The sequence below is a fragment of the Asterias rubens genome, chromosome 5 (assembly GCF_902459465.1).
Source record: "Asterias rubens chromosome 5, eAstRub1.3, whole genome shotgun sequence".
Taxonomy (NCBI): domain Eukaryota; kingdom Metazoa; phylum Echinodermata; class Asteroidea; order Forcipulatida; family Asteriidae; genus Asterias; species Asterias rubens.
The window spans coordinates 18,327,161-18,343,189 of NC_047066.1; the positions used below are offsets into that span (position 1 = coordinate 18,327,161).

The 16,029-nt window shown below is 36.5% G+C and overlaps 1 protein-coding gene across 8 annotated transcripts in view; it reads left to right on the plus strand.

Annotated features, from left to right (window-relative positions):
* LOC117290362 (neurogenic locus notch homolog protein 1-like) overlaps positions 1 to 16,029 on the plus strand; it is an 89,365-nt gene that overhangs the window by 5,301 nt on the left and 68,035 nt on the right. For 2 of the 8 annotated variants that reach the window (XM_033771713.1, XM_033771715.1), the window contains exons 2-11: positions 3,602 to 3,836; positions 6,176 to 6,255; positions 10,811 to 10,918; positions 11,514 to 11,630; positions 12,347 to 12,469; positions 13,268 to 13,387; positions 13,908 to 14,024; positions 14,163 to 14,279; positions 14,875 to 14,988; positions 15,697 to 15,819. In XM_033771713.1, coding sequence (XP_033627604.1) covers positions 3,602 to 3,836; positions 6,176 to 6,255; positions 10,811 to 10,918; positions 11,514 to 11,630; positions 12,347 to 12,469; positions 13,268 to 13,387; positions 13,908 to 14,024; positions 14,163 to 14,279; positions 14,875 to 14,988; positions 15,697 to 15,819 — 1,254 coding nt within the window. The remainder of the gene's footprint in view (positions 1 to 3,601; positions 3,837 to 6,175; positions 6,256 to 10,810; positions 10,919 to 11,513; positions 11,631 to 12,346; positions 12,470 to 13,267; positions 13,388 to 13,907; positions 14,025 to 14,162; positions 14,280 to 14,874; positions 14,989 to 15,696; positions 15,820 to 16,029) is intronic. The other 6 variants (XM_033771720.1, XM_033771721.1, XM_033771714.1 and 3 more) reach the window with 5 other exon arrangements.

The following is a 16,029-nucleotide window of genomic DNA, read 5'->3' on the forward strand; positions in this document are numbered from 1 at the left end:
GTGACAAGGGTGTTTTTTTTCCTTTATTATCTAACAACTTCGACGAAAAATTTAGCTCAAATTTCCACAGTTTAGTTATGTTGTGCGTATGTTGAGATACACCAAGTGAGAAGACTGGTCTTTGACAAATACCAAAAGTGTCCAGTGTCTTTAAGTATTTTTCACACCCAATCTAAACCCCTACCCACAGGTCTGGTACTTCACAATGGCGTTGAAAACACTTTCGTTGATGTCCAATGCGCCAATTGAATCTGCATGTTTAAGTTTACATAGGGTAATGATGTATTTTACTATAAAAGAAAACTGGCATACTTTTACAATAACTTGTGTCAAGTCTGCCTCTTATTTTGGTCATTTATCAAAGTGTAGCCCACAGCAGACTTTTGTCAAACTTAAAGGAACACGTTGCCTTGGATCGGTCGAGTTGGTCTTTAAAAAGCGTTTGTAACCGTTTGTTATAAAATACATTGGTTAGTAAGAATACGTATTAAAATAGAACCACACAAACATGTCTCGAAATTGCAAGGTTTTCCTTATATCTCGTCAAAGTAAAAGGAAAACCACGCAATTTTGAGGCAAATTTGTGTGGATCATTGTATTCTACTTTTAAACCGTCTTTCCAATCATGCATTTTATAACAATCGGTTACAAACCAGCTCGTCCGATCCAAGGCAACGTGTTCCTTTAAATTATTCTTTACATAATCTCTCATGCAAATGTAGTGAACATTTCACCCACTTGTGTCAGACACACTACCTCTGCAGTTATTGGTAAACAAAAAACGACTTAACAAGACACATACATAAAACTGTACACGTCGAGAACCAACAAGCCAACCCAACTAAATGGTGAAAAGATGTTCCAAAAAACAACCTGTTTCTCAGAAAATAAAAAACAGGCAACTTAAAAATGGCTATGTATATTGATCAATACACAATCAGTGCATAGAAAATAGAAAGGAATAATGCAGTTTAAAATGTGGGTAACAAAATGTACCCGCAACGGGTACCAAATTACGCAGAATCAAAGTTAAAATCCAAAGTTGTAACATATTATTTTCGCGTCATCCTGACCAGTTTTAGGGTCACGCCTGTGAGATCTGCAGCCGATTTTACGAAACTTTACGCAACTGCGTAAGTCCATTTGCGCAACGTTTATGGAGCAACTTGCGCCATAAACGTTGCGCAAGTGGACTTACGCAGTTGCGTAAAGTTTCGTGAAATCGGCTGCTGAACCTACGTCAATTCGATCTGGTCTGGTTTCTTTTTACAGTGCATATACATAAACGTAACGAACTTATATAGACTAATATCGTTTCATTTAAATTACGAAAGCTTAAATCCCCTATATCACTCAGTTCCCTGCCTACGTAGAAATTTCTCTGTGACAATGAAATTGCTCTCGCGTGATTTAATTAACTACCCTAGAAGTCGGCTGCCACGTTAATGCATATTAAATGTAATAGCCACTTTCCCTGGTTGTCCTTGAGTATTGATTTAGTGTGTTTGCAGTTCAAAGAATTTGAAGGAGTAAACGTTATTGCCTTTTAATTAAACGTTTAAAGGGACAAAACATAAAGTAATTAAATTCCCTCAGTTATTGTGTTTTAATGTTCAATAATTATGTCCATTTTACCTGGCTCGTTTGATATTATACTTTATACAAAAAAAAAAATCGCATGAGTATTCTTCGAAGTAATTTTTCTGAAATAAGATAAATACAATTGGCCAACCATAACTTGTTAATTTAATTGTCGTTGATGTTTGTATGTATGTGTATGTATTTGTTTATTAAATTGTTTTAATTAATTGAGCTTTTCTATATTAAATTTTTGAATTTAGTATTGGTTTTTATCTGCAAATTTAAAGATTGATAATTTTGTTTTTCCTTTCCTGTAATTGGCGGTTCGTCCGCCCTTGGTTTGGACAACAATGCAAATACAAATCTATTGTCAGTTGGGGTTGCCAGACGCAAAAGACATAGGTCTATACAAAAAATAACGGTCCAACCACAATGTTCATCTACTACACGACACTAGTTTCGTTACCTGTGTGATGAACATTATTATAACAAAACAAAAGCCACCGAAAACAAACTATGAAAGGAACAAAGACCGTTATTCTGGATTCACATTTTAAAACACCCACATAAACATAACAAATTGAAGGTTCTTTCTATAAGATCCAGTTAGAATTTGATGGGATTGTCATTTATAGGTGTTATTTGGGTCATGGTTTATAACTTGTCACCAGTCTGCGAGTATTGCTTGAGTGGTGCTTCAGTGCTCTGAATTGGGAGCATCATGATAGAAACCGTTAAATTTCAAAACAACTTCCTAATGGATTTTTCATTATGCATTTATCATTTTTGCCGAGATCATGGGAGGCCATGAAACGTGTATTTTGTTGCATTGCTGTTTGCTTGCCTGTTGAGATTTTGTTGCCAATTCCACAATGAATAATCGTTAACTGTTTTAAAGGGCTGGGTACTTTTTGTAGCACAAAACATAATGTCCACAGATTTCGTTAAACTCACACCGATTGAAGATAATGCTAGTAGAAAGCGTACCTTAAAATATTAGTTGCTGAGGTGCTGTAGTTTTTGAGAAATGAGTAAAACAATGTCATGAAAAAAAAAGTTTTTACATGCTCAAATAATTTTCATCTCATGATCACTGGGACGAAAATTATTTCCATGACATTGTTTTACTCATTTTTCAAAAACTACAGCACCTCAGCAAGTAACATTTTCAGGATCGGGGGCTTTCTACTATCATTATCTTCAAACTGTGTAATTTTAGTGAAAATCTGTAGACATTGTGTTTGTTGTCCTACAAAAAGTACATAGACCCTTTAATTGGTACATGTAGGCCCTAATCGTGTATATTATTTCCTGTTTTACAACGTTGCTGTGGAAACAACCTTATCATTAACCCTTGAACCCTACTGTAAAAGAAGAAGAATAACAAGAAACAAAAAGAACTAGACATAAATGTTTGTAGAAAGAACACGAAGATGTTCAGTGTAGACGTCATGTCCGAGTTGGCGGACCTACATGTAAGGTTTTCAAAGAGTAAATTTGTAAACTGTAACATGCATTTATACCTGAAGTGATTAGTGGCTCTCTTAAATATTTAATGTAAGTCATCATTGCTAAAAAATCAGAAGGAAAAATATATGATTTGAGGCATTGCATATGGTGAGGTATCAATATATATAATTGGTTTGCGGTAAAACCATGTGTGTATCTATACTTGCCTGGTAGAGCTTGTTCTTTGAGAACTGTCTTTCTTTATTCTACTACCGCGGAGTAGATTATCGTGTGTTTGGGAGAAAAGGTGGGTCAAAGTTTTAGCTATTTTGTTGACTACACAGTGCCAAAACCATGCAGCAGGCTGTGTTTCAATATTCGGACCTAGCCCTTTGTCTTTAAAATGGTGATTCTTTTCGACGTGTGAAGAAAATGATGTTCTCATGTTTAATTGTGATAAAATATAATTGGTTGTTGCAAACTGCTTACCACCCCGAAAATAACTTGGTATAAATGGATTTGTTATTCTTCTTCTGATTGATTGATTGAATTTCTTTATTTGATCATGCAGTAACGATCCAAGGAACTATGCCGCTTAAAGGAATCATACTCCAAGCTCGGCGGGCAGACGATACCTCCTCTGTACCTATAGGTAGCTGGGAACCGCATACTGGTGGTCTGTTTAGGAAGACTGATTGTAATAATCTCGACGATACAGTCACACATATGTCGAGCGTTGAAAAAACATTGCCACAAACGTTCCGCTGGTTGCCCCCTGCTAACTTGAATAGGAATATCAAATTTATGTAAGTATTGAATAAGATAAAAACACAAAACACTAGTAGTAAGTGTCAAAGACCAGTCTTCTCACTTGGTGTATCTCAACATAATGCATAAAGTAACAAACCTGTGAGAGCTCAATTGGTGCGAGATAACTATGAAAGAAAAAACACCATTGTCTCACAAAGTTGTGTGCTTTCAGATGTTTGATTTCGAGACCTCAACAACTAACTGAGGTCTTGAAATCAAATTCGTGGATAATTACTTCTGAGGAGACTGGTCTTTGACAATTACCAATAGTTTCCAGTGTCTTTAAAGATAATATAAACTGTCCTTCCCTTAAAGTTTCACTTGTTGAGGTGCTGCAGTTTTTGAGTTCACGGAAGCAGTTCGCGTCTCATGAGTCGAATTTTTGTTTAGCATCAACGAATTTACGCGACTCTGTGATTCTCAAACGCTTGACGATTATGAAGTCGAAACGTATTATAGTACATACATATTCATTCACACTGAGCAGTTCAAAACCAAAAACTCGGATCTACAAAAGGTATCAAAACCTTAAAGGGTATGTACTTTTTCCTAAAAAAAACCACAATGTCCACAGATTTACGTTAAACTTACACAGTTTGAAGATTATGATAGTAGAAAGCTTCCCTTGAAATTTTACTTTTTAGTTTTTAAGAAATGTGTAAAAGTAATAATTTTCGTCTCAGTTATAGCATGTAAAAACGTATTAACCAGTTATGCTATGGTTTTGGTATAATATCATAACTGGTTAAGGGGATTTTACATGCTAAAATCATTTTGGTCTCATGAGACCAAAACTATTTTTGGACTTGTTTTACTCATTTATCAAAAACTGCACAACCTTAGTTAGTACTATTTGAAGGGAAGCTTTCCACTATCATTATCTTCACAGTTGGTGTATCTCAACATATGCATAAAATAACAAACCTGTGAAAATTTGAGCTCAATCGGTCATCGAGCTTGCGAGATAATAATGAAAGGAAAAAACACCCTTGTCACACGAAGATGTGTGCGTTTAGATGTTTGATTTCGAGACCTTAAGTTCTAAACCTGAGGTCTCGAAAACAAATTCGTGGAAAATTACTTCTTTCTCGAAAACTATGGCACTTCAGAGGGAGCCGTTTCTCTCAATGTTTTATACCATCAACCTGTCCCCATTACTTGTCACCAAGACAGGTTTTATGCTTATAAATATTTTGAGTAATTACCAATAGTGTCCACTGCCTTTAATGCATAAAACACATAAATTGAAAATTGTCGGCCTGTCAAGGACAGCTGGTTTCTGTAACACAATAGGTTTTGTTACGTTAACAATGCCTACATGCGTATGTGGGTTATGTTAGCAGTAACCTTGGGTACAACTTGCACAACATTGAGGTTACCTTGCTTGGTTTCGAATAATAACCAACCCATGTAGTGTGGCTATAAGAAAAAATACCCACGTTGAATGTTTTAACAAAGGCTTTATCATGATGCCCTTCTCGCGAATTAAGCCATTCAAAAATATTCCGTTCTAATTTTTCCACGCAGCTGGAGCCGCCATTTTCAGACAGCAAAATTGCGTATTCAATTTTACCAACGTAATCCCCTAATAGGCTAAAAGCCTAAAGGCATGTAAGTTTTTTACGAACAATATGTATGTTGACTTGTGGTCTACACATAAAGACAATTAAAACACTAAACCATTCAAACAGGAAATGTTGTATTTTTGTTCTCCTGAGAACAATTTATATTTTTACATAATGAAACTTGAATTATTGTAGAGGAATACCCTATGCCTATGCTTAAAAAAAAAAAGCTAAACTGAACACGTTTTGTAATTAATCAAAACAAATATGGCGCACAATGTTTGGTAACGAGCAATGGAGAACTGTTGATTAATATTTAAAACATTGTGAGAAACGGCTCTCTCACATAGTTTTTTTAGAAAGGTAATTTAAAAAGGTAATTTCTCACTAAAATTATTATTTGAATCTGAGAAAGACTTCAGTTCTGAAGCCATTTTTAGGAATAAAGCACACCATTTTGTTTTGCAACTTCGATGACCAATTTTTGAACCCATCCAATTTGGGACAATTTTGTTGCTGGTCTTTGAAAGTTAACAAACGTATGTGTTCCGTGCCTTTTTGAATAAAAGAAAGCTGAAACTGCCAGAATTGAAACGTTTCGACTTTTAAAGGTTTGGAAATAATTATATGTTTAAAAGGTGTTACATGTTCATTAGTCATTTTTTGCCTATAGAGCAATGGGATAACTTTTAGTATTCTACTTATAAAGTATGTCAATTTAAAAAACATATTATTAATATTTCTCCATTATATTTACCTCTTTTACGTAGGGTGACTATTGTACGGCAATTTGATATATTCTGGGTAAAACTACCGTCGTCTATATTGGTCCGAGCCGGTGGAAATACAAGTAAGTGATTTTCCATTCTTTCTTATTCTTTCTTTATTAAATTGAAAGGATTTCAAACTTTGCATGATAGAAAATACGATAGTATAAAGGTTTGCCGTAACACCATGTACCGATAATCTCTAAATGAGTTGGGGTGGTTCTGAAAACTAGGTTTCAACTCGACGTTTCGATCATATGCTCTGATCGTCTTCTGGAAAAAAGCTTATTGAGTAAAAGTTCAGACATCATATAACCTCTCAAAATTGCTTGTAGAATATTAATAACCCCAAACTCCCTTGAGTGAAAACATAGAATCCTTCGTCACTAAAAAAAATAACTTAATTTGTTGTTTTGAATAGATATTTTTTTTTCCATTGGGGATAAATATTTTAATGTGTTTTTTCGTCTGACACTGAACCTGTTAAAGGAAATCTACATGCTAAGAACACATAAAGGGGATTTTTGTTATCCCTGATGCAAAAATAACAAACTTAGTTGTTGTCGCACCCGCTGCTAACACACAATGTACGTTACAAATACATGCATGGTTGCTTCACAAAACAGATTGCGTGCGAAACAGCCGTTTGTGATATAAAAGAAATCATAATAGGCATGTCACAAGTTTTGTACAATGCAATTCATTGAAAGTATTTACCCTGTAAAATGTGTTCACTAAACGTAAATACACAGCCAAATTTCCATAATGCTCTAGGCATTAACGTATTATTTAAATGTTTTGTGTTGGTTTCATTTTGAATGGTGACTCACTATATATTGTGAAACAAAAACACCAAGTGGACATTATTTCTTTCTTAGGGTTCTAGTTTTTCTGTGTTATTTTATGTGATTTGGCAATTTACCCTAAAAAAACTCTGGACTGGACATTATTTGTCACAATTTGTGTTCACATAAAAAAACAGTTCTATATGCACAGAACCCTTTCATGATGAAAGAAATGAAAAAAAAATTACAACATTTGTGCTTAATATTATTATTCTAGTTGTAGACACTGGACACTATTGGTAATTTTGAACTCAATTAGTCGTCGAAGTTGCGAGAGAATAATGGAAGAAACACACCCTTGTCGCATAAGTTGTGTGCTTTTCCCGGGTGTCTTGATTTCGAGACCTCAGCTGAGGTCTCGAACTCAATTCAAATATTTTAGTGAGAAATTACTTCTTTCTCAAAAACTACGTTACTTCAGAGGGAACCGTTTCTCCAATGTTGCTATCAACATCCCTCCATTTCTCGTAGCCAAGTTTTTATTCTAACAATTATTTTGGTGTCCAGGCCTTTAATTGCATGTGTTTGCTCATAGAGCAATATGGCTTCCAGAAGGCGCCAATTATTCTGATTTTGTTTTAACTGAGTGCTTCAGTAACAGGTGTTTTTGTTACTATAGCAACCCATTGCATTGTGCCCTGTGTTGCCTTGATTTCCGCACTACAGTCTAAATTTATGTATCGATTCGTCAGCCATTTTTGCAGTTGTTGTGGCAGGTTAAACACAATGTTGTTGTTGTTTAAAGGTATATTGCAGAATTAGTAAGAAACTAAAATCGCGAAGGTCACAGATTTATATAAAACGCGTTCTTATGATGGACATAGTAAAAGACATTCCATTAAAAAATTCTGTCTGAAATGCTATATTTCATGAGGATTAAATAAAACTAATTTCCCGTTTGGAGTTTATCGCCCAGTGACCGTTTTATTAATTTGTTTTTAATTCGACGTCATGCAAAATGTGCGATCGGTTTTTCGCTATTTTTCTCGTAACCCAGATGGCCGATCGTTCTCAATCTTCTACAGGTTTGTCAGTATATGTAAAGACCAATGGTGGATTACATAAAGTGCTTAGTGCCAGCAAATGTTTTGTTAGCAAAAAAAAACCAAGTGTATAATGTTCCTTTGAAGGATTTGGGTGTTTTTTTCAAAATTTCCATAGATTTACATCAAACTTACAGGGTTTGAAGATAATGTTAGTAAGAAAGCTTCCCTTCAAATATTACTTACTAAGGTGCTGTAGTTTTTGAGAAATGAGTAAAACAATGTCATGAAAATACGTTTGTAAAATATTAAAATAATTTTCGTCTCATGAGACGAATTTGTTTTTATGACATTGTTTTACTCATTTCCCAAAAACTACAGCACCTCAGCACGTAATATTCTCAGGGCAGCTTTCTCATCATTATCTTCAAACTGTGTAAGTTTAGTGTAAACCTGTGGACATTGTGTTTTTTGTCTTACAAAAGTTACATAGACCCTTTAAAATCAGTGCAATTTATAATTTGCTAGTCAGGTTCAAACACCTGTTAGCCTAGGATTGCTGTTTATGCATACTCTCAATGTTCGCTGAGCAGAAAATGGTTTAGTTTTACTGAAATTGAAATTAAAGCAATTGTTGTCTGTATGAAATAAGGAGTATAGGAGGCCAGGTATGTATGTGGTACAATTAATTATTGTGCATGATAGAAGCATTTTAGGTGCTAATGTGTTCAATAGGAATTTTTGCAATGCATTTTTTACTTTTAAAACCATTGCTATTGGTCATGCTTTTTATCCTGCATTTTAATGGGGGGTTTTCTTGGCTGTACAACGCTTTAAAACAGTGTCAAAGCGCTTTATAAATACAATTAAGTTAAGTTAAATTAATTTGTTTTTTAACTCCATTCTCTACATTATGCTGGAAAACCCGCTATTCACTCCTTTATGAGTAGTCAGGAATTTCGATCAATGCATTTTGTTCACTGTGACTACTACGAAGCGAATTGACCCCACCCAGTGTTATAGCGTCATACCTTCAATATACGCCCAATTTTATAGAGATGCAAGCGTACAATAATGTTTTCTCATTCAGCACAAACAATGCTTAATAACAGAATAGAGTTAACTGTCATTGTCACATGATCATCGTAAAATAACATGTAGGCCTACCACGTCGGCCTATCCTGCTTAAAATTGTTTGCTTATTAGAGGAAATTGGTCAGATCCACTTTGTGTCCATATCTCAAATAGGGCATGGTGTATATTTAAAACCTTAGTTATGTGGCTGTCCAACCACAGTTTATAGACTACAATATCATAAACAATACAACAGTTAAGGTCCCGCGATAATGAAAGTTTCAACTTTATTACCATGTGTATTTGCCAGCAACTATTGAACTTAGCTTGCTCCTGTTTTCGCAGATTAGAGCATCATAATAAGCCATTTTTGAGTATGGTGGACATAATGCTATTAGGAGTAAAGTATTAATATTTGGTTAGGGTAAATTTACCTGTACCCCAAACCAAACAGCGCACAACAGGTAGGCTAACTTGCCCGGTCCCATTTTAATTATACAGTAATATACATTGTTTTTATAGAGTTCAAAGCTCATTTCTTGGTCAAATTGAGGGCGCTTTTCCCATTTCAAAGTAAAAAAAAAAGGATACTACGTAAGAGTGTGAATATAACATGTCCTTTATCTGCCTCTTTTTATTACACTTTCCTCCATTTTTATGGCCAAACACCTCATGATCTCTTTACTTTTTTCTTAAAAAAAATGTTTTGCCTTATGGAAGGGGCCCTAGCGTAATTCAAACTATTGAGGGCGCTCTATACACTAAAACTTAAATTGTTCACGGCGGTGCCAAAACTGCAAGAGAAAGTTGCTGCAGAACTGCACTAGAAAGTCTTGGAGTTTCCTCGATGCTCAGTCCACTGTCTTTTGGAAAACGAACTCTAAATGTGATGCAGGTACTAAGGGTTTAACTTTCAATCGATGTGTTCCGGCAACTAACTCAGAAAACTTAAGTAGAATTTCACAAGTTTACGCTGCTTGTTTAGTTCTTCTTCTGAGCTCCTGTGAGTGTGAGTGCCGATCTTGAAGTGTGAGCATGCGCAAAAGGACGAACAACCGGGAAATCCCCGAAATGATGGTGTACAAAGCATCGATTTTTTTAAAACATGATAAGCAATAACAAACCAAATTTTAAAAACGTTAACCATCTGGTTTTAGAGATAGACTCTATCTTGTTCTTTAAATAAGTTAGATTGAATTAATTGTTGCTCCCATTAGAAAATCAAAACAAATCTCATATATCGATAAATAAGTTGTATTTTATTTTTTATAAAATAATTTATAAATAAAAATTTTAAGTTGTAAAAATATAATATAACAAATTAGTTACTACAAAGTCACACTTCATCAGGTGTTTTGTCAGGCATAAACAAAGTGTGAAATGATGGTAAAAAAACTTTGATGCTCAACAGGCTTAGTTCAGCTGTTAACACTCACAGTCACAACAGTCGGTAAAATTTAATTAACAACCATACATGTAGGCCAAACAAACCATACTAAATACGGTTGTACTTAAAGTTAAACTTGGCCTAGTCGAATCAAAATAAGAATTGATGGGGTGGCCGGGCTAGATAGCTCATGAATTTGGTAGAGAACAGACACATTCTTGTCCCGTTCTAGTCTATTTGTCTTTGTCCAACCAAAATTTGTTTATGACTCGAGTAACTTCCATTTATATCAGTTAAAAATTTGAAATAATATATTGCTTTAAAAATATATTGTTTTTATTCTTTCCAGATCCTTGTTCAAGCAATCCTTGCAACACTGGGACTTGTCAGGTATCAGGCAACATATACACATGTTCATGTCCCAGTACACATACTGGAAACAACTGCCAAACATCAGGTAAATTTAGAACCAAATTAATTACTTACCATGGTACCGTTATGTTTGGAATCGATGTCATTTGTATTTGGAGCATGATTTGTAATTTGTTATTCTTTGTTTTGAATCCTTGTTCAAGCAATCTTTGCAACACTGGAACACTGGTTTCAGGCAACTTAACACTTGTTTCAGACATGGAAAGTTTGACGTCTGAAACAGTTAGGAGCGACTCGACGTGCGAGAAGTCGAAAGGTTGACTGCAGCAGTTGTTCGGAACGACTCTGGAGCGCCTGGGTTTCAGACGTTGATCTTGTCATGGGTCGAGCCAATGTAAATGTTATGTTAAGTTCGCCTGTCTGAAGAAAAAAAATTATTTGACCTAGAGGCGCTCCTAACCTATTTGGTTTGGCGCAACTCTGGCCGCCTGTCGGAAACTGGTGTTATTATCATGTATATGTCCAAGTACACATACTGAAAACAACTGCCAAACACAAAGTAGAAATTCATACCAATGTTGATTGCTTAAATCACTGTTGACGTGTTAACTTTTATTCCAGTCATTCTGTTTTGTAGCATGTTTGTGACATTTGTTTGCATGTTGTTTTTTCGTTATTAGTTGTTGTGAACCCTTGTTCAAGTAATCCTTGCAACACTGGGACTTGTCAGGTATCGGGAAATGGATACATATGTTTCTGTCCCAGTACACATACTGGAAACAACTGCCAAACACAAGGTAAAATTGGAACCAAATTAATTACATGTACTTACTATACACCTCTGTTAATATTCACGCAAAATGTCACCATGCATTCTAACCCCAGACGAGGCCATCGGCACAGCCACTGCAACTAAGATCGAGTGGCTGGTATTGGTGGTGGCGTGACGTGTGCCGATGGTCTCATTTTGGGTTAGAATGGTGACGTCATGCATGAATATTAAGAGAGGTGTTATGGTTCCTATAGTCAATCTGATTGGTAGCATGATTGTGCTTGATGAGTATCACTCTTAGAAATAGAACCCGGGAGAACGCTGAGTGTATGTGTCATTGTGTGTGTGTGGTTTCGTTGTGAGACCATTTTTATTGACGCGCGCACGCCATTGTTTTACGCATGTATGCCAAAATATTTTGTCATACAGTAGACATCACATTGACCAATGAAAACAGTAGAAATGGTCTATGTACGATGCCATCTTGCCATTTTGCCTTACATGGTGTCAAGTGATGACCATTTTGCCATACATGTGTCTCACACAAAGATCATTTACCAAACACGCGTATGGCGCGCTGTATCGATATGCCTTGTCCACAGATGACACAGAGGGCGGCCGAGCTCAGCGTTCTCCGGGTATCTATGGTATCACTTATGCTTTTGCTATTTGTTTATTTGGCTGTAGACGTTAGCTGAGCTCTTTTGTTATTGTAGTATGCATGCTTCTTTTCTTTGATAGTTACTACACATCCTTGTGATGTGGCTTCAACCTGTAATGGGGGAACATGCTTTAGATCAGGATCCGGAACTGGCTACACTTGTGTATCATGTCCAAACGGCCAATCAGGCACCAACTGTGAAAGTAAGTGTAGCAGCAGCTTGAAGTCCCCAAATGTTTTCCCGTTCAAGACCAACGCCCAATTTCATACAGAGCTGCTTAAAGGAACATTACAGAATTGGTTTTGCTAACAAACAGTTGTTGGCAGTGTAAGCACTTTATGTAATCCACCATATAAAACTGACAAACCTGTAGAAGTTTGAGATTGATCGGCCATCTGGGTCACGAGAAAATAGTGAAAAAACTTTTACACATTGTGAGCATTTTATTCATTTTTTTTGAGGTCTCGAAATCAAAATTCGTGGAGAATTACTTCTTTGCCGAAAACTATGGCACTTAAGAGGGAGCCGTTTCTCACAATGTTTTATACCATCAACCTCTCCCCATTACTCGTCACCAAGAAAGGTTTAACGCTGATAATTATTTTGAGTATTATTATTTTGAGTCTTATTACCAAGAGTGTCCACTGCCTTTAAGAGCGCCGGATTCAAGCTCTGGTTTTTGATTAGCAGAGTGTGGGTTTCGAATCCCAGTTCTGACACTTGTCTCCTTGAGCAAGACACTTAACCATAAGCTTCTCGGGGATAAACTGATAAAGAATACTCTTTTGGTTTTACCCATAAACTCTTTGTGTGTTAGCACGGTATACTCGATACTTTACAGAGTTCTGTGGAAAAAAACAAAACATGAGTATAATACAGTGTTAACACACATCAGTGTATATGGTTAATACCAAAATGAATATTCCTTTTTTGTGTAATTGTAGAACCATTCTGTTTTCTAGCATGATTGTATTAATAAGATTGTATGCTTTTATTTCAGTTTCAACAAACCCTTGTTCGCCCAACCCGTGCAACACTGGAACATGTCAACCACTGTCAAGCACCACATATCGATGTTTCTGCCCGAGTACACATATTGGAAACAACTGCGAAACACAAGGTAAAAATACATCTTTGTTAATAACTCAAACCATCCTTAAAGGAATGTTACAGAATTAGTAAGAAACAAAAATCGTGAAGATCACAGATTTACATAAAACTTACACGGTCTTATGATGATGATAGTAGAAAACATCCCTTGAAATATTTCTGTCTGAAATGTCATATTTGATGAGAAGTAAACTTCGCGTTTGGAGTTTATCGCTCAGTGAGCGTTTTATTCATTTTTATTTTGGCATCCATGCAATGCAAAATTTGTAATCGGTTTTTCACTATTCTCTCGTGACCCAGATGGCCGTTCAATCTCAAACTTCTATAGGTTTGTCAGTTTATGTATATGGTGGATTACATAAAGTGCCTACACTGCCAGCAGATGTTTTGTTAGCAAAAACCAATTCTGTAATGTTCCTTTAAGTTATCTGATGACATGCATGTCATAGCACCATTGTTTTCAATTTCAATGTCATTTGTTTTGGTAGCATGTTTGTGACATTCGTTTGCATGTTGTTGTATTTTTTAAGTCGTTGTGAACCCTTGTTCAAGTAATCCATGCAACACTGGGACTTGTCAGGTATCAGGCAACATATACACATGTTTCTGCCCCAGTACACATACTGGAACCAACTGCCAACAACAAGGTAAAAACTAAAATGCACGAGTGTTGATTACTCTTAAAACTACATGGTGGTACTTTCTGTAATATAGCATTCTGTTAAAGTCGTTCTGTTTTGTGGCATGTTTGTGACATTTGTAGCATGTTTTTTTTTCGTTATTAGTTGTTGTGAATCCTTGTTCAAGCAATCCTTGCAACACTGGGACTTGTCAGGTATCAGGCAACATATACACATGTTTCTGCCCCAGTACACATACTGGAAACAACTGCCAAACATCAGGTAAATTTAGAACCAAATTAATTACTTACCATGGTACCGTTATGTTTAGAATCGATGTCATTTGTATTTGGAGCATGATTTGTAATTTGTTATTATTTGTTTTGAATCCTTGTTCAAGCAATCTTTGCAACACTGGAACACTGGTTTCAGGCAACTTAACACTTGTTTCAGACATGGAAAGTTTGACGTCTGAAACAGTTAGGAGCTACTCGACGTGCGAGAAGTCGAAAGGTTGACTGCAGCAGTTGTTCGGAACGACTCTGGAGCGCCTGGGTTTCAGACGTTGATCTTGTCATGGGTCGAGCCAATGTAAATGTTATGTTAAGTTCGCCTGTCTGAAAAAAAAAAATTATTTGACCTAGAGGCGCTCCTAACCTATTTGGTTTGGCGCAACTCTGTCCGCCTGTCGGAAACTGGTGTTATTATCATGTATATGTCCAAGTACACATACTGAAAACAACTGCCAAACACAAAGTAAAAATTCATACCAATGTTGATTGCTTAAATCACTGTTGACGTGTTAACTTTTATTCCAGTCATTCTGTTTTGTAGCATGTTTGTGACATTTGTTTGCATGTTGTTTTTTCGTTATTAGTTGTTGTGAACCCTTGTTCAAGTAATCCTTGCAACACTGGGACTTGTCAGGTATCGGGCAATGGATACATATGTTTCTGTCCCAGTACACATACTGGAAACAACTGCCAACAAGGTAAAATCGGAACCAAATTAACTACTTACGATACACCTCTGTTAATATTCACGCAAAACATCACCATGCATTCTAACCCAAGACGAGGCCATCGGCACAGCCACTGCAACTAAGATCGAGTGGCTGGTATTGGTGGTGGCGTGCGTGTGCCGATGGCCTCATTTTGGGTAGAATGGTGACGTCATGCATGAATATTAAGAGAGGTGTTATGGTTCCTATGGTCAATCTGATTGGTAGCATGATTTTTCTTGATGAGTATCACTCATAGAAATAGAACCCGGGAGAACGCTGAGTGTATGTGTCATTGTGTGTGTGTGGTTTCGTTGTGAGACCATTTTTATTGACGCGCGCACGCCATTGTTTTACGCATGTATGCCAAAATATTTTGTCATACAGTAGACATCACATTGACCAATGAAAACAGTAGAAATGGTCTATGTACGATGCCATCTTGCCATTTTGCCTTACATGGTGTCAAGTGATGACCATTTTGCCATACATGTGTCTCACACAAAGATCATTTACCAAACACGCGTATGGCGCGCTGTATCGATATGCCTTGTCCACAGATGACACAGAGGGCGGCCGAGCTCAGCGTTCTCCGTGTATCTATGGTATCACTTATGCTTTTGCTATTTGTTTATTTGGCTGTAGACGTTAGCTGAGCTCTTTTGTTATTGTAGTATGCATGCTTCTTTTCTTTGATAGTTACTACACATCCTTGTGATGTGGCTTCAACCTGTAATGGGGGAACATGCTTTAGATCAGGATCGGGAAATGGCTACACTTGTGCATCATGTCCAAACGGCCAATCAGGCACCAACTGTGAAAGTAAGTGTAGCAGCAGCTTGAAGTCCCCAAATGTTTTCTGATTCAGGACCTTTTACAATAGACCGATCCGTTAAGCTCCGCCCCATTGCGTATTGACCAATCACAACGCAACGAAGGTCCGACACTAAGGTCCAACATGCGTGCGCGTATGCTTGGCGCGCGCGGCAAAGTTGTGCAGAAAGGCATTGGAGAGCCCCAAGTGTTCTTGCT